This window comes from Emydura macquarii, unplaced genomic scaffold, assembly GCF_026122565.2.
Source record: "Emydura macquarii macquarii isolate MOO-44397 ecotype Brisbane River unplaced genomic scaffold, CSIRO-AGI_Emac_v2 contig_2768, whole genome shotgun sequence".
NCBI lineage: Eukaryota > Metazoa > Chordata > Testudines > Chelidae > Emydura > Emydura macquarii.
In genome coordinates, this window is record NW_027132905.1 from 28,694,964 (window position 1) to 28,716,890 (window position 21,927).

The 21,927-nt window shown below is 36.7% G+C and overlaps 1 protein-coding gene across 3 annotated transcripts in view; it reads left to right on the forward strand.

Moving 5' to 3' along the window:
* Nucleotides 1-21,927, forward strand: part of MATR3 (matrin 3) — a 41,719-nt gene that overhangs the window by 10,796 nt on the left and 8,996 nt on the right. For all 3 annotated transcript variants that reach the window (XM_067566802.1, XM_067566804.1, XM_067566803.1), the window contains exons 2-10: nucleotides 1,578-2,646; nucleotides 7,955-8,016; nucleotides 8,658-8,699; nucleotides 10,996-11,096; nucleotides 12,859-12,911; nucleotides 15,763-15,888; nucleotides 16,434-16,559; nucleotides 16,793-16,963; nucleotides 19,596-19,727. In XM_067566802.1, the coding sequence (XP_067422903.1) occupies nucleotides 1,744-2,646; nucleotides 7,955-8,016; nucleotides 8,658-8,699; nucleotides 10,996-11,096; nucleotides 12,859-12,911; nucleotides 15,763-15,888; nucleotides 16,434-16,559; nucleotides 16,793-16,963; nucleotides 19,596-19,727 (1,716 nt within the window). In that variant the 5' untranslated portion in view covers nucleotides 1,578-1,743. The remainder of the gene's footprint in view (nucleotides 1-1,577; nucleotides 2,647-7,954; nucleotides 8,017-8,657; nucleotides 8,700-10,995; nucleotides 11,097-12,858; nucleotides 12,912-15,762; nucleotides 15,889-16,433; nucleotides 16,560-16,792; nucleotides 16,964-19,595; nucleotides 19,728-21,927) is intronic.

A 21,927-nucleotide genomic window follows, 5' to 3' on the forward strand; every position in this document is an offset into this window, starting at 1 on the left:
TCCTTGTACTTTTGAAATCTCCTGTTGGGAGAACAGAGGAAATTCTGCAAGGCCAAGGGCCTGGTGAGTAGCATAGAGCTTTTTCACTACTCATCTCTTCAGGGGAAGACCCCTGCTTTTATTCCTTTGTCTCATCCCCAAAATGTCCTTCCCTGACAGAAGGGTGCATGATTTGGGGCTGTACAACTTACTCTTTTCTCTATTGCAAGGCCATTATGCTTTTATGGGTGAGTGGTCATGCAAGAGAGCTGAATGGCCCTGCAGGAATTCAAAGGGCGTATTCTTTCTAGGACCCAAAAGCAATCCTCCTCTGCTACTAGAAAAGGGCATTCATATGGGGAATTGGACTGCTAGATTGTGCATGCCAACAGTCTGTAGCGGGGGGGGGGGGGGGAATACACTACCTCCCCTTTCCACAAAAATGAACATAGAGCCTTTTTGAAGTACAGCCTCTCTGGGTTGAAAAAAAAAAACAGCTGTCAAAAAGAGCTCAAACTCTACAAAACAATGTAGGAAGTGAAGAATACCATATCCAATTGAAACTGCAGCAGAAATGTAATTAGATAGAGAATATATTATTCAGTTCTAGTATCCCAGGTAAATTCCAGCTAACATTCATCTCTTGTGAAAAATGCCAACGGACCTTTAATAACCACAGTGGTCAGGCCTCTATTTAAGTCACATCTGAAAGACAGCAGTATCAGTGTTTCCTAACAAGTGTGTTGGTTCAGAACTGATTGGAGGTGGGGGGAGAGAGAGATTAGCGCTATCTATTGACTTATTATTGCCTCTTCCTGCAGCAATAGGGTTTTTCGTGGACAACTCCCATCCAAGTACTGACCAAACCTGGCCTTACTTAGCTTGAGATCTAATAGCACAGGCTGATATGTTATGGCTGTGGTATAGTAAATAGAAGAATAGCTTCGTTTCATATGTGGTATTAACCATATAGCTGCAATTTGAGCAAGAGGTCTTATTTACTTTCTGCCAAATTAAAACTTATTTTTCTTGTTCACATCTGTCTTCACTTCAGTAATTTGATTTGACTGCATAAAGGTTGAATATTATGTTTGGTCTTATTTACTAGTTCTTATGGTAGACACTTGTTCCCAAACTTCAGTTACTTATAACTCCCTTTCGTCCTTTTCTATAGTGGTATAGTTTTCATTTCCAAATGTATATATACCAAATTCATCTTGGTTTCCATGGCTTTGTGGTTTTTGTGGTCTTCTGGAACTTAGTATAGTAATGTAGGGTGTACACAAAGCCATTAAAGATCAAGGCTTGTGTACTAGTAAAGTTGAGATGCTTTCTAACATCCAAAGCTTCTGAAATTCACTTATCTTCAGTATGAGTCACTTTGTAGGAGAAGATTAGTTTGTATAGGAGAAACTATTGTATTTTTTATCTGAAATAATATATGTAGGTTCTGAGTACATCTCAAATCTGTTTAAGCTATGTAATGAAAGCCTTGTAAGATTGAGATCTTAAATGTTTTTTAGATCAACATGATGCATAAGTTTAAAACTGCATCTGTTTAAAGGGATTTATGACTAAAACTGCTTGTTTTTCTACAGAATTGTCTGGTGTTTCTCAGCTTGAAGAAGATCTACAGTCATTATTGATCCTTTTTTCTTGGCGTTACCATTTTGAAGTGAAGTTTACCTAGCTTTCTAGTGTGAGCTTTCTTTTCAGCCATCTTTAAAATTTTGATCCATAAAGTAGACAAGCTATAGTTCTACAATGTCCAAGTCATTCCAGCAGTCATCTCTAAGTAGGGATTCACAGGGTCATGGGCGTGACCTGTCTGCAGGAATAGGCCTTCTTGCTGCTGCTACCCAGTCTTTAAGTATGCCAGCATCTCTTGGAAGGATGAACCAGGGTACTGCACGCCTTGCTAGCTTAATGAATCTTGGAATGAGTTCTTCATTGAACCAACAAGGATCTCATAGTGCACTGTCTTCTGCTAGTACCTCTTCCCATAATTTACAATCTATTTTTAACATTGGAAGTAGAGGTCCACTCCCTTTGTCTTCTCAACACCGTGGAGATGCAGACCAGGCCACTAATATTTTGGCCAGCTTTGGTCTGTCTGCTAGAGACTTAGATGAACTGAGTCGCTATCCCGAGGACAAGATTACTCCTGAAAACTTGCCTCAAATCCTTCTACAACTTAAAAGGAGGAGAGCTGAAGAAGGTCCTTCATTGAGTTATGGTAGAGATGGCAGATCATCTACACGGGAGCCACCATACAGAGTACCTAGGGATGATTGGGAAGAAAAAAGGCACTTTAGAAGAGATAGTTTTGATGATCGTGGTCCTAGTCTTAACCCAGTGGTTGACTATGACCATGGAAGTCGTTCTCAAGAATCTGGTTATTATGACAGAATGGATTATGAAGATGACAGATTAAGAGATGGAGAAAGGTGTAGGGATGACTCTTTTTATGGTGAGACTTCGCATAACTATCATAAATTTGAAAGTGAGTATGACAGAATGGGTCGTGGTCCTGGTCCTGAGAGATCTCTCTTTGAGAAAAAAAGAGGTGCTCCTCCAAATAGCAATATTGAAGACTTCCATGGATTCTTACCGAAGGGTTATCCCCATCTGTGCTCTATATGTGATATGCCAGTTCATTCTAATAAGGTGAGTTATGCATCAGATGCTTCTATTTTTCCTTTACATTGTAGTATCTATTCTGTATTTTACCTATTTCTTTGACTATTTCTATAGCCTAATTACTTTTAAATTTATCTGAAAATTTGAGTGAAAAAGGCACTTGATTTATTTACAAAGTAATTGTTAATGAAAACTTTAAACCAGGGCTTTACATTAATATATTCTGTTTGCCCAGATTGCTTAACTTCAGACCAAACAGCTATCATCTGCTGGGATATCTTATTTATATTTTACATCTACATATTCTCTTAACCACAAACATCTGGTATTTAAGCAGTTTTTTTGATGTTTTGATTTTGTTTTTTGCAGTGTATCTACTGTGTTATTCAGGAAGCTAGATTCAGCTCTCCTCCACATCTGTCTTGATTGCTGATTTATATGTAGTTAAGATACATTCTTGCACAATACTGCTTTTTTCCTTGTCCATGGCCAAAGGGAAAGAGTTAATGTAGAGCCCTGGAACTTATTTGCAACAGTATAATTCACATTTTAGATTAGCTCATTCTTGCCTTTTAATTTCACTTTAACACTCTATCTCATACTATGGCTGAAATTTGTCGTCATTTTTTCTCCTTTTTTCACAACTTTCTTAGGCACACTTCAGACTCACTTTTTATTGTCACATGTTGCATCTGTCCCTTTAGAAGCTCAGAAAAAAATCAGTCTGCTGCTGCAGTATCCTGCTCTGTGTTCCTAGTAGCATTCTTTACTTGACTTGCAAATAGAGTGGATCTTCTGGTATATTTATTTTTGATCAGACTTCCCTCTTAATTTATTCATAATTTATAGTACAAGTCTCTGACAAGGTGACAATTTACTCAAAGTGGCTTATTTGCTCAGACATTTATTTCAGAGTCCTCTTACTTTCAGCTTTTTGGTTTTATTCATTCTTGCTGATTTTCAATATACTAGGCAATTGAATTTTGAAATTGGCTTTTTGTGCCCCTCTGGTCACAATTAATTACATTATATTTTTCATTTGAAGGCTTTGGGGAAAATTATTCAAGTTAAGAATAGATATTTACCTTAAAATTGATATAATGTGATATCATTGTTACTAACTTTTTCTTTACAGTAAGATGTGGAAGTATTACCTACTCTTGAAAACATCATAATATAAAGCAATGTTTTGTGTAAAGCAACTAAAATTAAGAAACCCAAGTGTCTAAATAACTTGAGCATTTAGCTGCTATGTTGTATTTACTAACCTGACAAGGCAAATACAGGTTTATGAATCGTATTACTTCAGATAACTCCAATAATATATTAAATTTTTTCTCCTCTATTTATTTTTGTAATTAATACAAATAAAATAAATAACCAACCATAGTTCTATAACAATATCTTATTTGGTTACAGACATTAAATGTTAATGGTATCAGCTAATTATCCTGTTATCAAGGTTCTTTTTAGTATTTTCACTTACACTCTAGTCTGCTTGTTTTGGAATGAAATCTGGCATATAAAAGAAGCCAATTGTGAAATGTAGCTTTTTTTAGAACATGAAAAATATTATTTATCCATTTTGACAGTGTATTGAAAACTGATTGACCCGAAGTCATTTGTCCCTCTGTATCTTTAAAACCACACTTTACATTTACAAACATTCTTCAGCTCACTTAAAGCTATTTGAGGTTGTTAGTAACATAATACATATGTTAATTTAAACTTCCAATACACCATAACTTAACATGTTTAGAAATTGGTTCCTTTATTTTGCCAGAACCCAAATTCATGGCTCTGTTTTCTTATCCAGAAATAACACCTCTGCAAGAAGAAAGTATTTTCCTGCAATGATATAGGAACCATATTTTCTCCAGTTTATTAGAGATTCCTTACATTATTGTGTTTCTCATTCTGAGTTACAGATAAACACTAAATCTGAGTTGTGAATAGGCTCTAATGTAAGATGATCTGGATCAAATTCTAAGGGAAGCAAGTTGGAATATTTCTCCCTGAGCTGGGACAACTCTAGTTTATTACTACAGTATCAAGATCTTCTTTCCTCTAAAATAAAACAGTATATTGAGGGTAGAGAAGATACTATTTTTTTCCCTTTGGCAGACTTTGATAAACTTAACTTGATTCACAAATATAAGAAGTTGCTCTCCTTTTCTACATATGTTACTAGTTGTTCTTTTAACTTTATGTATAAAATCTTTACTGATGACTGACAGCTTGTTCTAACATCTACTTATGAAAAGAAATGCTGCCCAAATTGTCTGATTAGATACTTTATCAATTTTAACCACCTGCATTGCAGAACAGGATTTCTTTCCCCCTCCGGTAAAACAAAACAGACCCATAGTGGTAGAGGGAGCAGCACAAGTAAGAAATTGAAAGTAAAACATTCTAGAACCATGGGTCTCTAAAAAGTAATAGCCAAGAGTCTCTAATAAATGAATGTCTAAAGTTAGGCTCTTAAATAAGTTTGACTTGATTTATATTTTCTAAAATTATGGGCACCTTCAGCTGCCATTGACTTCAGTGGGAGCGCAGGGAACTTAGAACTTCAGAAAATAGAGCCAAACTTATTTAAGAGCTTAACTTCAGGCACCCACGTAGGCAAATGTCTGTGTGTAAATATACCCTGAAAATTCAGAATTGGGAAACCTCTAATTTTGAAGCAGCCGGAGTTATATTTTAATGAGTCTAGATTAATGGAACCAATTTAATAGAATGCAGTGAAACGATTAAAAAACACAAATACTAACTAGACAAGCTAACTTCACCTTAATAAAAAAGTCTTCACTTGAAGAATTAAATTGGAAATATATTTATTATTGGGGATTTTCAAAAACATGAAGAAATTTGAAATTCATTGGGGAGTTGTGTGGCCAACTCCCTTATGTGAAAATCCCAGTCAGACTACGCAGAGGATATCTAATTCACTTTGTCACCTTTTAAGAATAAACTTGTAAGGAAACGTCAAATACACATTTATAGAGCCCTGCCTGGATACAAAATTTGTATCTGCATCTGATCTGTGGTCCATTTGTGGCTATCTGCAGATTTGCAGGACTTTAGATGGAAAATTTGGATCCGCATCCATTCATGATCCACAAAAATGGTCCATGGATGCAGATGTAAAGTGGATATCCACGAATTTGCAGGGCTCTACACGCTTACTTCTAGCTGAGCCAACCTTGAAAGCTTTGCAGATTCAAAGTGCATTGTAAATCTGTTTACATTTTTCTGTTTTGAGGGAGTAGTTGTTTGTATTAAATAATTTAAATCTGTTTGCACCACCTCTTAACAGCTTAGGAACTGTCTTCCTTTGCTAAATTTGGCCTCTTTCCACTTTTAAATAATGTTTGTTATATAGTGGAATTAACTGGCTCTTGTTTACATGTTTGTGCATTAGAATCATTGATGTATGTATTAGTTTGCAATTGCAGAGCCGACAGTGGGAGCTCACACCTTGTGAATCCTTCACAAAGCAGTGTCCTTTTTAAAAAAAAAAAAAACAAAACAAAAAACAAAACCTCAACAGTGAGTGATCAAATTTCATCCTGCGCTCTCTGTTTTGTGTATCTTAGTGACAATGTTATATGGGAGACTTGAATTACCATTCTATTCTTTTGCTGTAAGAGTTCTGAGTTCTTGCAGGCCGTACAGTTAGCCGCAAGTACTTCATTGCTTTACCCAGGAGCATGGTTATATATAACATCTTAAAAATGGAAAAGCTTAGGGTTTGAGAAGTCCACTAGTCCATACTGAGTAGGATTTTTCTGGAGAAAAGAGAGGTCACAATTTGTGCAGAGTTTAAGCTGATATTTTAAAAAACATATTTAATCCTTATGGTTGCAAAAGAAAATTTTCTAATTGACATAGTCTCAAGAAAATATAATTGCACAAAACTAGTAGCTGCAATATTTCTGCTGCAGATCATGGGTTCTTTGACAGCAGCAGAGGGGAATTAATAAGGCTCTGGTCAGTTTCATTGCTTCTTGTTTAGAACCCCATGATCAAGCCTGGAACTCAGAAATCATATCGGTTTCATGCTATAGTTGCTTATGAAAACTGTGAGCAACAGAAGAACACTGGACATCTTCATGAGGGAGGAAGAGAACCAAAACTACCAGTTGGGGGAAGAGCAGAGCAGAGTAGCAGAAGTTCCCCTTAATGGTCAGAAGACTACAGGGAAGAAGGGGAAGAGAGCGCCTTCCTTTCAGTATCCATAGTCAAAATAATTTCAAATTTATCAGATGCTTTCTAGCCAGAGGCTGATATGGAAAGTTGAACCTCAGTTATGATCTAGGGATGGTATCCTCCTAGAAGTCTCAGCAACATCCTCTTCTCATCAACTGAAGTACTGGGTTCATTATCAGGCTGTTGCCTTTGCACCTGATGATTGAGACCCTTCTGCCCTTCCTCAACATTCATCTTTTGTATCTGACTTTGGCTAGTAGTGTCTGGTAGATCTGTAAATCTTTGGAAAATATGGTTTTTTACTTTATCATCTAAGTCTAGTTTTAATGACCCAAGCACATGAAAATTCCACCACTTGACTTTGGAGTCTTTTCCACATTCTAGGGGCTCTTTTCATTAGGAAACTCTTTCTGGTATTTAACCTAAATATTTTGCTTAATTTAATTCCATTACTCCTAGTTATACCTCTTGGTATCCTAAACAAATCCCTCCTCTTTCTGGTGTCTGTACCCTTCAAATACTTGTACACTTCTCTTTCCCTAACATACTTACCTGGCTTAGCTAAGCACTTTCACTTCTTTTAATCTTTCCTTATATGTCAGTTCCTCTAACCCCTTAATGATTTTTGTTGCTCTTTTCTGACTTCCTTTACAATTTTTCATCTTCCTGTATTTGAACTGCCCACAACTGAATGCAGTATTTGTAAGCATGTTGGTCTTTGAAGGTCTGAGGTATAAAGCAGTGGGGATAGGCAAAAACCTCAAGGCTATGAAAGGAAAACCTTGGGCTCCCAGTCTTTAAAAAAGCTCATATATGGACATATTCTAGCAATTTTCTCATGATGAGCTTTGCTTATCTGAGACCAGGATCAAGCGCTTAGATTCCAGAGGACGTTTTCCCTTGGAAACTTGTCGGGTTATAAAAGTTTTAAGGTAGGTGAAAATTCATCTTTAAAGCACTACAGACTTACTTCAAAATCTACACCCACATATTTGTTAAATACTTTTGCATAGAAGAGTAGGTGCACAGCTGTTCAGAGGGAATGGTTTGTTTAAAAAAAAATATATATATATACATATTTTTTTTGACCACATATTAATTGTAACTGTTTACTTTGCTGCAGGAGTGGAACCACCATATCAATGGAGCAACCCACAGTCGACGTTGTCAGCTGCTTCTTGAAATGTATGAGTTTGAAATACCTTAAGCATTCGTGTTGCATGAGGGCATGTAGAACTAGACAATTGTTAACTATATTTAACAGAGCAGGTTTAAAGAATTTGCCTGGTGTGCACTGTAAAGATCAATACATTAAATTTGGTTTAGCCATTCCTCATAAGCATTTCCTGGCCAAAAAGTAATTAAATTTGCCAGAGAGAGACAATTTACACTCTACTAAACCCTTACAACTGTTTGAATGTCTGCAACTTGGCACTAATGTCTGTAGCTTGTAGTGCTCCATAGTTATGCTTGTAGTGCAAACTTCCAAGAGGTTCTCCTTTCAGCCAGTCTGTTTTACATAGTCTAGACGCAAGCCTCTTTTTGTAATATTAGAGATTATTGCTAATATGTTATATTTGAGTACAATACACTTTAGTCTGAAAAAAAAATTAATCATTTTTTTCTAAACATTAAAGTGCTTATGGGTGTTACAAATGTCATTGGTTTTATGGCTGCCAATCCTGCTATCCAAATCTTCTTGTATAACGTGTTCATGTTTTCCTTCTTCCTGTGAAAAATGTGAATTTGCAGTAATTTTGTAGATACTGTCTTTTGCAATCCCAGTTTTGTATTTTATTTATAAATGGCCTTTGTTTTATTTAAAGATATCCAGAGTGGAATCCTGATAGTGATTCTGGACATGGAATGTAAGTAAAACATGAACAATACAAAATAGAAGTTATTTTTATATTGGAAGTACATAATGCAACAAAATGACTAATGAAAATTTGGCATTTTTCAACTTTGTCAAATATTGGAAATACTCATAGGGTACTTAAATCATTCAGAGTGTCAGAACAAAAGGGGGCCAGTTTATTATGTGATACAGGATAGAGCGAAGTGGGTTTCTTTTGTTTTTGTTTTGTTCTATTTGGACACTTGTCCATGTTACCTTAAATGGGTGCTGCTCTTTAGACTTCCGATAGATTAAGGAAGTTAACTTTTATATTCATGGGCCAGGATTTTCAAATATAGGAGCCTAAAGATTGCTTTTGGGTTTTGTATTAAATCTCACCCTAGGGAGTCTAAGTGATTTAGGAGAACTGAGGGACTAGATCCTGCACCATTTTCATGTCATTGACTTCAGTGGAACCAGGATCAGGCCATTGGCTTGTGGAAGTTCAGAGTATAGAAATGTGATGCTGATTGCAAATAGAGCATGGGCTTTTTGCTGATCAGTTTTGAGTTTGTGGTATTTACAGTGAGGATATTAATGAGGCCCTGGACTTATATTTTTCAGCAAATAAGAGCATTTACAGTGAACCTTTTTAGTAGAATTTCAGATTTTACATATTTTTTTGATGACTTGAAGTTAGAAATAAATACAAAACGTTCACTTTACTTTCTTCCTATTTTACAGTCAAACTCATAAACTAGCAGCATGTAAATAAAAAAATTAAAATTTGATTTTTAAATTAGTATTTTATTTACAAAAACTCTTGATTTTTATCTGCCTTGATTTCCCCGGTTTCCTTCACTTTTCATGTACTCCGTGGAGGAGTTTGTGCAGAGAATTAGGAATAATAAATTGCAGAATGAAAACTTGAAGGAATTCATCATGAAGTAGCTTTTATATGGTGATCATGTAATATTTATTTATCTAACCCAAACTTTTGCCTAAAATAACTAAAGAAATCCATCATTTAGGAAAGTATCTGTCTTTAAAGTAAATTACACAATATCTGAAATGTTAGCTATAAAATTGCCAGATTTGGAGACATAATCCTGCCATGAAACCTGTGGAGTAACAATGGTTAATACATTCTTTAAGATATCTAGGAATGCATACATCAAAGAATGTAGATGATCTGAAAAGCAATTTCAAATCATTTAGCAAATGATCAGAGTTGTGGAATGTGGGGGAAAATGTGATTAATAAGAGACAAACTACATATTTCTAAGGAGTAGGCTGACTTCCTGAATCTTTGTTATGGTCAGACTTCTAGTGCAAATTCCAGGCACTTAAAAACTGCTGTATGAGAAGATTTTTCAGTTTTGCTGTTTTGATCAGGCAGTGTTAAGACTTTTCATTTTCAGGTAAACTTTTTCCCTAGACATAAAAATATCATTGATAGTGCTTGCATTTCATTGGTGAATATATTATTGTATTTGTAATCTTTAAATAATTAATACTATAGTTATTAGCTGTTAAAATAGCATAACTCTTACAAATTTCCGCTTCTTTTAGTTAAACTACTAGTACAAGTAATTCCTCTTTAAACTGTATACAACTTGATACAATAAAGATGCAGAAGTACATTTTAATTACTACTACTACTGTGGTAATATTTTTATATTTAACTGTAATAATATTAATACTGTAGCCATGAGTGATTTATACAGCTCATCCCATATAATTGCTAGTAAAACTTTTATACCACTACATATCTCATGATCTATCAGAGCAATAAATGCCCAGTATGTACCATTGGAAGAAGTAGAGTGCTCGTTTTCTAGTGTGATGCAACATTTGCTTTCTGTCCCTGGTAGGTCCTAACTTTACTGTTGCAGCACTATATATAGAAAAATGTAAACAGCGTTTTTTCCCCGAGTTCATCAGACACTTAATAACCAGAGGCTGATGATACAGGTGAAGTTCCAAGGCAGGGTCCAGGAACGATAGAAATCCCACCAACTTCCACCTTCTCAGAAGTTTTTCACTGTTGTCCCTGGACCTCATTAGCAGTTGGTCACCTTCATCTTTTGGGCCTACCTCTGGCTGCAGGATAATTTCTCTGGCTACTAGAAATTGGGTAAACGGCTCAAACTGTGTAGAAAAGCTTGTTATCAGTTTTGGAGGTTTATAGAACTAGTTGTAAATTTCCTTTTCCTTCAAGGGTCTGGTATCGAATGTATTTGTGATGTGGACATAAACTTTTCACCTAGCTCCTAGAAAAGCTTTATTTTAAAGGTTGATATGCTTTGTTGAATCTACATTTCTAGGGGTGATCGGTCTATGTTGCAGCAATCTACAAATCCTGCACCAGGAATTTTGGGGCCCCCACCACCGCCATTTCATCTTGGACCACCAATTGGGCCAAGAGGTAACATGAATAAACCAATCTTTTTCAATGCACTCTTTTCAAATTCCTGGTTATCTACAATGTCAGATTTTACTAAATGGCACATGTAACTCTGCAGCATGATAGTCAAAACTTAGCTCAGGAAACTGGAGAATCTCCCAGCAACATTAACTTTGCCAAAAGTTTTATTTTGGGTTTCTATTTGAAGTTGGGACTGTCAGATGAAAAAAATTTAGGAACTTTAAAAATAGTTTAAACTCCTTATGTTACTAAAACCATAGATTGTGAAAACAACCCCTCCCCCTTTTTATTATGCTATTTACTTTTCCACTTCCGGTAATATGAATCATTAAAGTAAATGAGACAATCTAGGTTTCTTGGTGTCATTCTCTAGAGTCTAGTATCATGCTAGTGTACATCTGTCTTGCAGATACTGTGGAAAAATGTTTTCATTCATACTTTGAAATTTCATGAAAATTTCTATTTGTAAAATACTTTTTAATGAAGCCTATATTTTGAGCCTTAACTACTTAACAGGCTTGCTTTAAGTTATTCCTCAATATAAGCAGTATGGTAGAATCAATGTTGCTGTAGGATCATAAATTCTGAGGTTTGCATCTAAAATCTCGACCATAACATAACTTTTTTTGCCCTTTAAAAAAGTTTCAGCTCATTTATGTATAAATAAATAGGAAACATCTTTCACTATAGCAGAACTGTTAAATTCCACTTAGGATATTGGGGTAAATGCATACCTTAAGTGACGTCAGAGTTGCAACAGTATGCTCAGGATCGATATTTAAAAGCCGTATTCAGTCTTTTTGGGATCAGCACTCCTTTGTAAACCTTGATGGTGTGTTGAGACTCCTTCAGATGCCCCCATACCCAGAGTAGGCCTCCTCCCCTGCTATGGGTATTGGGAGCTTGGAGTTTAGCTTCCAAATATTCCAGGCAGATATTGAAAACCTGGGAACTCCCTCACCAGCAATTGGGGAGTATTTGGGGGCCTGGGATTAAAGTGGGGAGGCTTGGGGAAGGAATTTGGGGGTACACTGGGAAAGATCTGGGGACCAGGATGGATGTTATGACAAAAGGGGATCACCTGGCTGTTTGAGAGGGGTACAGTGGGTCACCTGGGAGGTGAGGTAGGACATGGGGTATGGAAGATGGAGTGTGCCTGTCCTTGCTGCTGATCATGAGGTACATTGTGGGGCTGGTATTTAACGGAGAATGTGAAATCAACTGCTTTCTTCCCACTCCTGTCCTGTGTGGCGGGCTGAACTCAGCTCCTTGCTCTGGGCATTGTGACTTTTAGGGTGACAACGCCACTCAGGTTTGGCCCAGGTCACATTGCAAGCCCATGCACGAGGTCACATTGCCACTTGCTCAAATTTAGCCTCACCTAGTCCCTGGTCATGATGGAGAGGCAGCTGGGCCAAACCTGAGTAGTACTGTTCCCCCTGTGCACCAGGTTGCAACACCTGAAGTGGGGAGATGAACCTAGCTCTATAGGCCTTGACACATTCTGACAACCCCAGTTTTGAGTCCCAACCCATGGATTTTTGTGCCTCAAGGTTTACTGTAAAATATTTGAGAAATCAAATCCACACATTTAAGTTACAGTAATTCAAAAAGTGATCGAATTAAACATTTGAAAAATAACTTCATGTTATGGCATTATAAATGATCCTTAACTTTTACTACATTTTTGAAAGGTGAAATGTCAACAGTAACGATACCTCATTTAAGTATTGCTTATATATTTTTAATTTCTAATGTAAAGGGGCTGGAAATGGAAACATGCAAGGACCACGACACATGCAAAAAGACAGAATGGTTAGTATTTATTATTATTCTAACAAGCTGCTTTACAAAACTGTAATATACAGGTATACTAATATGAAGCTTGCCCATTTTAATAAGATATTCTAAAGGGGGAAATTACATGTCTTTGGGGGAGTGTGGAATTATTTTTTTATTTGTATTATGGTAGCATTTGGAGGCCTCATTGGGGATTGGGGTCCCATTGTGCTGGGTGCTGAACGAACACATACCCATTGTACCGTACCCCACGCTGAAGAGCTTTCAGTCTAAATTGACCAAACACATGGTAGAGAAAATAGAGGCCCACAAAAGTGACTTACCTATACCAAATCATGCAGCACTTCAGTAGCACAGCCAGGAATAGACACTAGGTCTGACTCCCAGTCCAATTTGGCCACTGGACCAAATTGTCTTTATAGAATCTTTCATATCTAGCTCACTTGAATACAGTGTAAACTGGTAGTGACAGTCTTATGATTGTGATTTGTTGGCTTTGTAAAATGTATTGGTACTCAGTCATACAGGCCTCGTGGCTGTTGGTAGAAATCTTGTTAGTAGTTTTAGCAAACAAGTAGAGTTGAAGAAACCTGGAGACAAACACTGCTTTTGAGGTAGTCTTTCAAGGTTGGAATTGAGGTATGGCTTGCATTTCCCTGAGCCATACTATGCCTGATGGGTGGCTAATCATAAAACCTTGAAAAAACAGGTTTATAACACCTTTCTACGAGAGGTTTTCTGTGCTGTTCTGCTGTCTCTCAACTCAGACTTGAGAGTTCAATTGACCATCTCTTCTCAGGCCCTTTTGGTAGTTACAGTAGAACCTCAGAGTTACAAACACCAGAGTTACAAACTGATCAGTCAACCATGCACCTCATTTGGAACCAGAAGTATGCAGTCAGGCAGCAGCAGAGACCAAAAAAAAAGAAAAAGCAAATACAGTACAGTACTGTGTTTAAACATAAACTACTAAAAAAAAAAATAAAGGGAAAGCAGCATTTTTCTTTTGCATAGCAAAGTTTCGAAGCTGTATTAATTCAATGTTCAGGTGTAAACTTTTGAAAGAACAGCCATAACGTTTTGTTCAGAGTTATGAACATTTCAGAGTTATGAACAACCTCCATTCCCCAAGTGTTCGTAACTCTGAGGTTCTGCTGTACATACCTTGGTGAGAGGCACCTGAGAAATACAAGAGGGAAGAAATAAGACAAGCCTGACCAAAACATTCATAACCCTTTTTTCCAAATTCCTTGAAACTTCGAGCATTGCATTTGAGTGGTCTAGTATATAGTTAGTTTTAGGTTGGGATGCAGCAAGGGACATGATCATCTACACGTTAGAACATTATTTTTCATTGTTTGAGCTTTTTGGTATTACTGTTTGTACACCATGTAATGCTTAAACAAATGCATTAATTTTCCTATTTGTTAAATCACCATTAAAACAGATTGCTAATTGATGTAGGAGACTTAAATTTGTTTCTGTGCAGCTGGTGGTGTCCATCTGTTTTCAGCGACGGTTATTGTAATGCTCATAAAAGCTCATTTTAATTTAAAATGTCATTTGCACAGGGGATATTGTCTTGCACTTGCTTCAAGGAATGTCAAACATATTTTTTGGTGGAGAGGGTGCAAAATTGCCAGCCCTATCTTTAAAATTGCTCTTCAGTAGATTTATTTTTATGGTCTAAGCTGCTATGTAGGATGTTGAAGCAAACAACTTAGTCCACTATACAAATCTTTTTTTAAAAAGGCAAGAATATATTTAATGTATACTTTTTTGGATTAATATTACAAAGTCTATCTTTGTTTCACTACCTATTATGGTCACAATTCTCTGAATGGGCACCAAATTGTGAGTATTGTCACAATCTACCAAGTGGATGGGCACCACACAGTTAATTAGACCCAACCTTTGGATCCCATGTGGGACACTTTCTAGATTTGGCCCCCAAATTTCACTCCCAGGATGCAGGCTCTCCATCTGGTCTCTTTCCTTGGGATAAGGGACTCCACAGTCCAACTGCCCTTGGCCCTGAAGCTAGTGCTGAGACCTCCCAAGCCCTCTCCAGCTGTTCTCCCAGAGTCCAACCCTGCTGTGGTCTCTCTGGTTTGCAGTTCAGCTCCCTAGGGAATACGTGATAGTTAAAGCAAGGAATACAGGCTTTTCAGGGAACTTCTTATACATACACACACTTTACTCTTTGATGGTGCAGTAGAGCTTATAGATCTAGGCAAAACAAAAAACACCTGAACACAATCCCCTTCTGAATCCTTGCTGTTTCTGAGGGCAAAATTCCTCCTGCCCCCAGTCCTCCAACTGTCTTCCATTTCTGAGGATGAAATGGCTCCCTTGCATAGAGAGCATTTCACCTTTAAAACAATCTGTGACACCTTCTCTTTCTGTTCTTCTAGTGGGGATTTTCCTTGTGTTGGCCCCTGATGAGATTGCTAGGGCAGAGAGTCTCTTTAAAAGTGAATGTTTGTCAGCAGCACCTCTATTGTACCATTAGATTTTTGATGCCTGTTTCATCTTCTCAGACAGTCTTTCAGAGTGGATTGAAACTGCCATTTTGTAAAAGGAAAGTCAGTTTATAAATCAGAAAGAAATTCATAAGTAGACGTATCCCTAGACTGTCACAGTCATCAGCTGGGGTCACAGTAAATTTGCCCTTGCCCTGATGAATTCAGCATTAGTTACTTCTGGAGAGAGGACATAGGAAAATAAGAACCATTTTACCAAAGTAATTGTAGGTCATACTTGGGGGCTGAAATCTTTTGATGATGTCTCTGTAAGTTAGTTTGCACGCCATTTCATTTCATGCTACTGATAAAATTTGCTAGTTTCTTCTTTCTGCTTTTATTAGGAAACAAGCAGAGTTGTTCACATTATGGATTTTCAGAGAGGGAAAAACCTGAGGTACCAATTGCTGCAGCTTGTTGAGCCATTTGGAATAATTACTAATCATCTGATTCTAAACAAAATTAATGAGGTAAGCTTGGTTGTTTTATTAAAAAAAAAAAAACTTTTGGTGAAATAATTGACACTTGGTAACACTTTACTGGTATTAATGAGTACCAGACAAAATTAATTATTCTCCATGTTCCTTGGAATATACTGGTTGTCGTCATACTAGGGATGCTCAGATGAAGGAGGGTTAATAGCTTTTCTTTTTCCTCCTCGGGAAATTAAATGCAGAATACTATCTCAGTGCAGCATTACATTTAACTTGGTTTTAAATTCATAACTTTAATTGTGTAAAGTTATAGTAACAGTAATTTGTCTTGAGTATATACTAATTCTTTGTGGTGTACACCTAAATAATACACTATAAGCAATTATTACCTAACTCTGCAGGGCCAGTTAATGCTACTGTAAAAAGTTTTACTCTTGCATTTCCCGACTACACTTTTTAAAAAAAGCACATTTTATTCTGCCAGAGAGGCACACAGTAGCACAAGCTCATAGACACAGTCTTCACTCCTCAGAGTAATACTGAAGTAAATGCAGAAATAAGTTAATCTTGTACAATTTCAGGCATTTATTGAAATGTCCACCACTGAAGATGCCCAGGCTGCAGTGGAATATTATATGACAACACCAGCTCTGGTATTTGGTAAACCAGTGAGAGTGCATTTATCCCATAAATATAAAAGAATAAAGGTAAATTGAATTTTGTATTTTAAAATCTTATTTTTAATCAGTATAATATATTCAATGTTACAATGTCATCTTAATGTTTTAGTTTTTCATTTGTTTTTGTGTACATTTCAATTGTAACATATCTAGTAAATCAAGGACTTAATCTTCAATATAAATGTCATTTGACGTATGTAAACTTTAAGTAAATTTTATGTAGTATTTATTTTTAAGGTTTCACTAACTCTTAATTTTAGAAACCAGAAGGGAAGCCTGACCAAAAAACTGAGCCGCCAAAGCCAGAACCTGGTCGCGTGATTCACCTCAGTAACTTACCTCATTCAGGATATTCTGACAATGCCGTAATCAAACTAGCTGAGCCATATGGAAAAATAAAGAATTACATACTGATGAGAATGAAAAGCCAGGTAATTCATCCTAGACGCTTTCATAATTTAGTTGATTTATGCACAATTAAGGGAAAGTTGAATAGATCTGTCTGCAAGTAACCGGAGATTCTTTCAGGATGTTAGCTTGGGAATGTCATTAAATGGATTGTAAGAGCTCCAAAGTGAATGCAGTCTGAATATCTGAAAAACTGTTGAATTGTTTTATAAGTAGGGAGAAATGTTCAAGGCAGAGTAGGAAGTTTACATTTGAATTTGAAGATTGATCCCTCTGTTTTGCTATCTTTTTTTCCTGTTTCAGTAAAGATGTGGAAACTACTGGAGAAAATGATAAAATATAGAGGTTGTTTTCACATTATGCCCCATGTGCCTCACTATAAACTGTTGACCCATATTCTTGAGGGACAAGTCCAGTAAAAGTAGAGGAACTCATAAGCATCATAGATCTATGAAACTAATATTGGAAACAATATTGAATTAGCTGAATATATATAAAAATCTGTGGGTTGATTAAAAACAGTTATCAAAAGCCAATCATAGACTCCCTATAAAAACTTTAACAAATAATTACATAGCAACAATAAAAAATCCCCCACTTTACCCTATATTCCTCACCCCTTCCAAAGATACAGCAATTACCATTATGACTCGCTGGGGTTTGATTTCACAAATCTATTTGTAAATTGTATACTGAGCATGTGCAGTAGAATCCGGTAGTTCTCAGCCTTTTCCAACTGTGGACCCCTTTTCAAATGGAGATATTGGACCCCTTTGGAAATCTTAGACACCACAGGTTGAAAACCGCTGTTCTATGGTAATGGCAACCTTTCATGGACCCCTTTAGGCAAAGTCTACAGACCCCCCAGAGGTCTGCGGACCACAGATTGAGAACCACTTAAGTAGAACATTTTCTCAGTTAAATGGGTGCAAGCCTAAATGTACGTGCATGTGTGCGTGCGTGCACAGCTAATTGAGAGCAGTTGCCTCAAGGTAACAATGAACTCTGGTAAAGTTTGTTGTCTTCACGATCTAAATAGCTCTGGAGTTTTTGTGTTTTTTTTAATAAGGCAGTTAGATGCCAGAATACATTGACTCATTAAATTTGTACAGTTAAAATAAAAAGACTCTAAAGATCCAACAGCAATGTTAGCTGCTTGTTACAAATATACTTTTTCCTGTCTGTTTTTCTGGCTAAGTATGTAGCTTATTATATTAAGGTTTAGTTTTTTAATTTATAAAAGTCTGTTCCATCTCAAGACACAAGTACAAAAACAAAAAATACTTCAAAATTTTGAAGTAACACCATCCACAAAAAAAGGACTAACTCAACAATAAAATAAAAAGATGCTTTTTGATGGAAGTAAGATTCTGGGAGCCTATCAGCCTTGGACTACGGTCACCCCACTTCCTCTTGAGTAAAGAGTAAATCAAATTCTAAAGTTGAGAGCCTTCCCTTGAAAGTACCTTCTCAGGAGTCCCTCCAGACTTCTAAATTGAACAGCTGTTATGTTGACTGTCTCAGCTGATTGAGGGGTGAGAGATGGCTTTCTCAGATAATGAGTATGTAAATCATAGAGGACATTATTTCCCTTAAAGAGAACATTTTATTTCGAATATCACCTTGAATTGCACCCGGAGTGGGTGGAAAAGCTAGAGCTCTCTGTTGGAACATTTGTGTTCCTTTTGCTGATACTGCTAAGTGAATGGAATTAAATTTGAGTGGACTTCCAGAGTAGCAGTGATATTCATCCATTGAGGAAGTGAAAGAACCATAGATGCCTGCCGGAAGGAGGTCCACATCCAAGAGAAGGCAAAAACCCCACTGGTCACTCAATGCTCTCCTAGGGATCCAGAAGCAATCAGATACTTCTGAATCTTTGAATTTTGCGAACGTTTTGGGCAAAGTGGCTATCCCTTAGTAATGGAAGCAGGAGCAGGTACCAAATCTACTTCATTCTGTAGTTGCTTTCCACAGCTAGCCAGAATATGGATTGAGCCATAACCAGTTCACTGTCATCTCTGCATTTCCAGCACACAACTGATATCCTACCCAGTTTGAGTTTGATGCAAAAGCTGTATCTTTTGTGTACTGATGACACTTGAGCCAAAATTACCTCACTATCTTGCCCGGCAAATTCATCCATGTTAAACAGAATAGATCCGTGCAGAATCCCCACATCATAGCACTTGTGGATGAGCAACTGTCCACCACTCCATTCTGGGATCTCTTCAGAAATTTTGAGTGAAACTAGTCTGAGCAGGTCCTTGATCTTTAGCACAGGATACAATTATTGATTTGAGCATAGTTTGTGAACAGGAAGCATCATCTAATTAAATTTCAAACGGATATATTGACACTGTCTTAAGATGACTAGCTGATCTGCAGTAGTCTCCTGCCATGTAATTTCAGAACATCTTTGCGGTGAAAATTTGGCTTAATACAACAACTAAGCATATCTAGTACTGATCAGTGCAATTGGTTAGTGTTACCAGTATAATTGGTAGTATGCAGGAACTGGAGATACTCATTTTGAAACATGAAGTAGTGAAATCAAAGTTGAGAGACTTAGTCGTGTTCTAGTTTAAATAAGTTTGTGTAATAGCATGTTACATACATTTCCTTTGGCTTTTATATGTATCCTTATCTTTTTAGGCTTTCATAGAGATGGAGACCAGAGAAGATGCTTTGGCTATGGTTGAGCACTGTTCAAACAAAGCACTTTGGTTCCAGGGCAGATGTGTGAAGGTGGACTTGTCTGAAAAATACAAGAAGCTGGTATTAAGGGTAGGTACTATACTTTAAAATGAAAAATCTAAGTTGAGATGTTTTATTTTGTGGGGGGGGAGAGTAAGTAGCAGTAATAACAGGCAGCTATCAAGTTTGTTTCTATAAGAATGTAGTCATTTGTAAACTGAATATTTCCAGTTTATCCTTTCCCCCTAAGTGTAGTAGCTGTCAATATTCAGTGTTCTGATGTAGCATATCGTGAAAATGGTATGCTTGCATCACTGGCAAAAGCAAGAAACTTTGTTTCCCTAGTGAATTGTTGCTGTACAAAAATGGCCATACTAGGTCAGACCAGTGGTAATCTAGCCCCGTGTCCTGTTTGCCAACAGTGGCAAATGTCAGATACCTCAGAGGGAATGAACAAAACTGGGGAATTATTGAACAATCCATCCCCTGTCATCCAGTCCCAGCATCTGACAGTCAGAGGCTTAGGTCCATCAATGACTATTGGCCAAGATGGATATCTTCCATGAACTTACCTAATTCTTTTTTGAGCCCAGTTATATTTTTGGCCTTCATGACATCCCTGGACAATGTGTTCACAGGTAGACTGTGCATTGTGTGAAGAGGCCTAGTACCTGATTGCTGTAGAAAAATAAGGGATTGTGCTTTATAAATGTTCTTGTGTTTAAAAAAAAAAAAAAAAAAGTAGCAGAGAGTGAATTTGAATTAATTGAATATGGTCTCTTGTTACTCCTGTTCATGTCAGAATCCTATTCAGAATGTCCTTTAATTATTTTTTCCTCAAAATGGTCCACCAACTTCTGACTCTACATCTACCTACTCTTCCACCTGTTCCTTCCGCTTCTTCATTCTTGATTTCTTTTCGTTGACTTCCATAATTGGTAGTCATGTAATCCTTATGTTGCACTCTAAATATCTCTGTAGGATAGAGAAGATTTTATTTGGGGCTTTTTTTTGCTAAAATATTTTTAGTAGAGAATATTGAAACTTACATTTTGTGGTATGTTCGATGCAAGACTAAGGGGATTAGCATTAACTGAAGGAAGCTTACTTTCTCATGAGTTTTGTTCATAAAAAGGATATATTTGTATAGATTCTAAAGTGATATAAACCAAATTTGCAGCAGCAATTCTTATATTATTCCCAAAAAGAGAGGGATTCTAATGGGCTTACAAAATAGTGACTTGTCCTGGCAATGGAGTGCTTAGATTTTTTTTTTTAAATATATAGATATAGATATAATACACACACACACCACACACATGCATATTTGAATTCCAAGACTTTCTCCATCAGATTATAACCCTTATTGTAGGAATATAAGAACTGGCACAAATCTTGATCTGAACTTTAAATCTTGGGTTGATTGTAATAACTACCTTTCAGACCCTTAGCAGGCTTCCTTTTTCTCTCTGACATCTTGCTAATTCTGTAGTACAAACTCAGTGAACTTGGCAATCTATTGAGAGAGCCTCCTGCATGGGTCCTGGGCACACCTGATCCAAGGAAACTCCAAAGAGTGCAAGATTTGAATAAAAGAGTGGGTGGCTGACACAGCAGAAACTAACAAATGCAAAATTCTACAGTGGGTAGTATCAGTATTGATAGTGGGCCTGGGAGGATATGTCTAGACTTGCAGAAGAAAGGGTGGTGAATAGGTTTGGTTAAACTCAACTTTTCAAGCATTATCTATAACTAGAAGCTTTAATACACAGGATTCTGTAAAACACAGCAACAAATTCATCTAAGAAATTTGAATTGTGAAGTTGTCCCACCAATACCAAAAAATGAGTCCCATATAACATTAATAGGTCCTGGCCAAATATTAGAGGACAAAATAATTGTAGGGCTTCAGACTTCATCTTTATAATCAATTCAGTCTGATCTTTGGATAAAGTGTTCAGTAACAATTTTTTGTTAATTTTGGACTTGACTTATTTTTTTCAAAACTCTTATACAAGAATCACTGACAGATTTCTGATTATTTACATGACTAATGCATATTTGTTTAAATTTTGTCCTGGAAGTACACCTTTTCAAGAACACGCTCGTATGCACTGAGCTCTTTCCAGTAAATGTATCTTAAGGCTGCAATGTGTAATTTTAAAAGAAACTCAGATTAATTACTAAAGAGTCTTAAAGTCTGCTAGGAATAGAGGATAGGACTAACCGGAACTCATTGACCTGAACACCTTGTTTAGAATGTAAAAATCTGCTTGACAAGGCTTTCCCT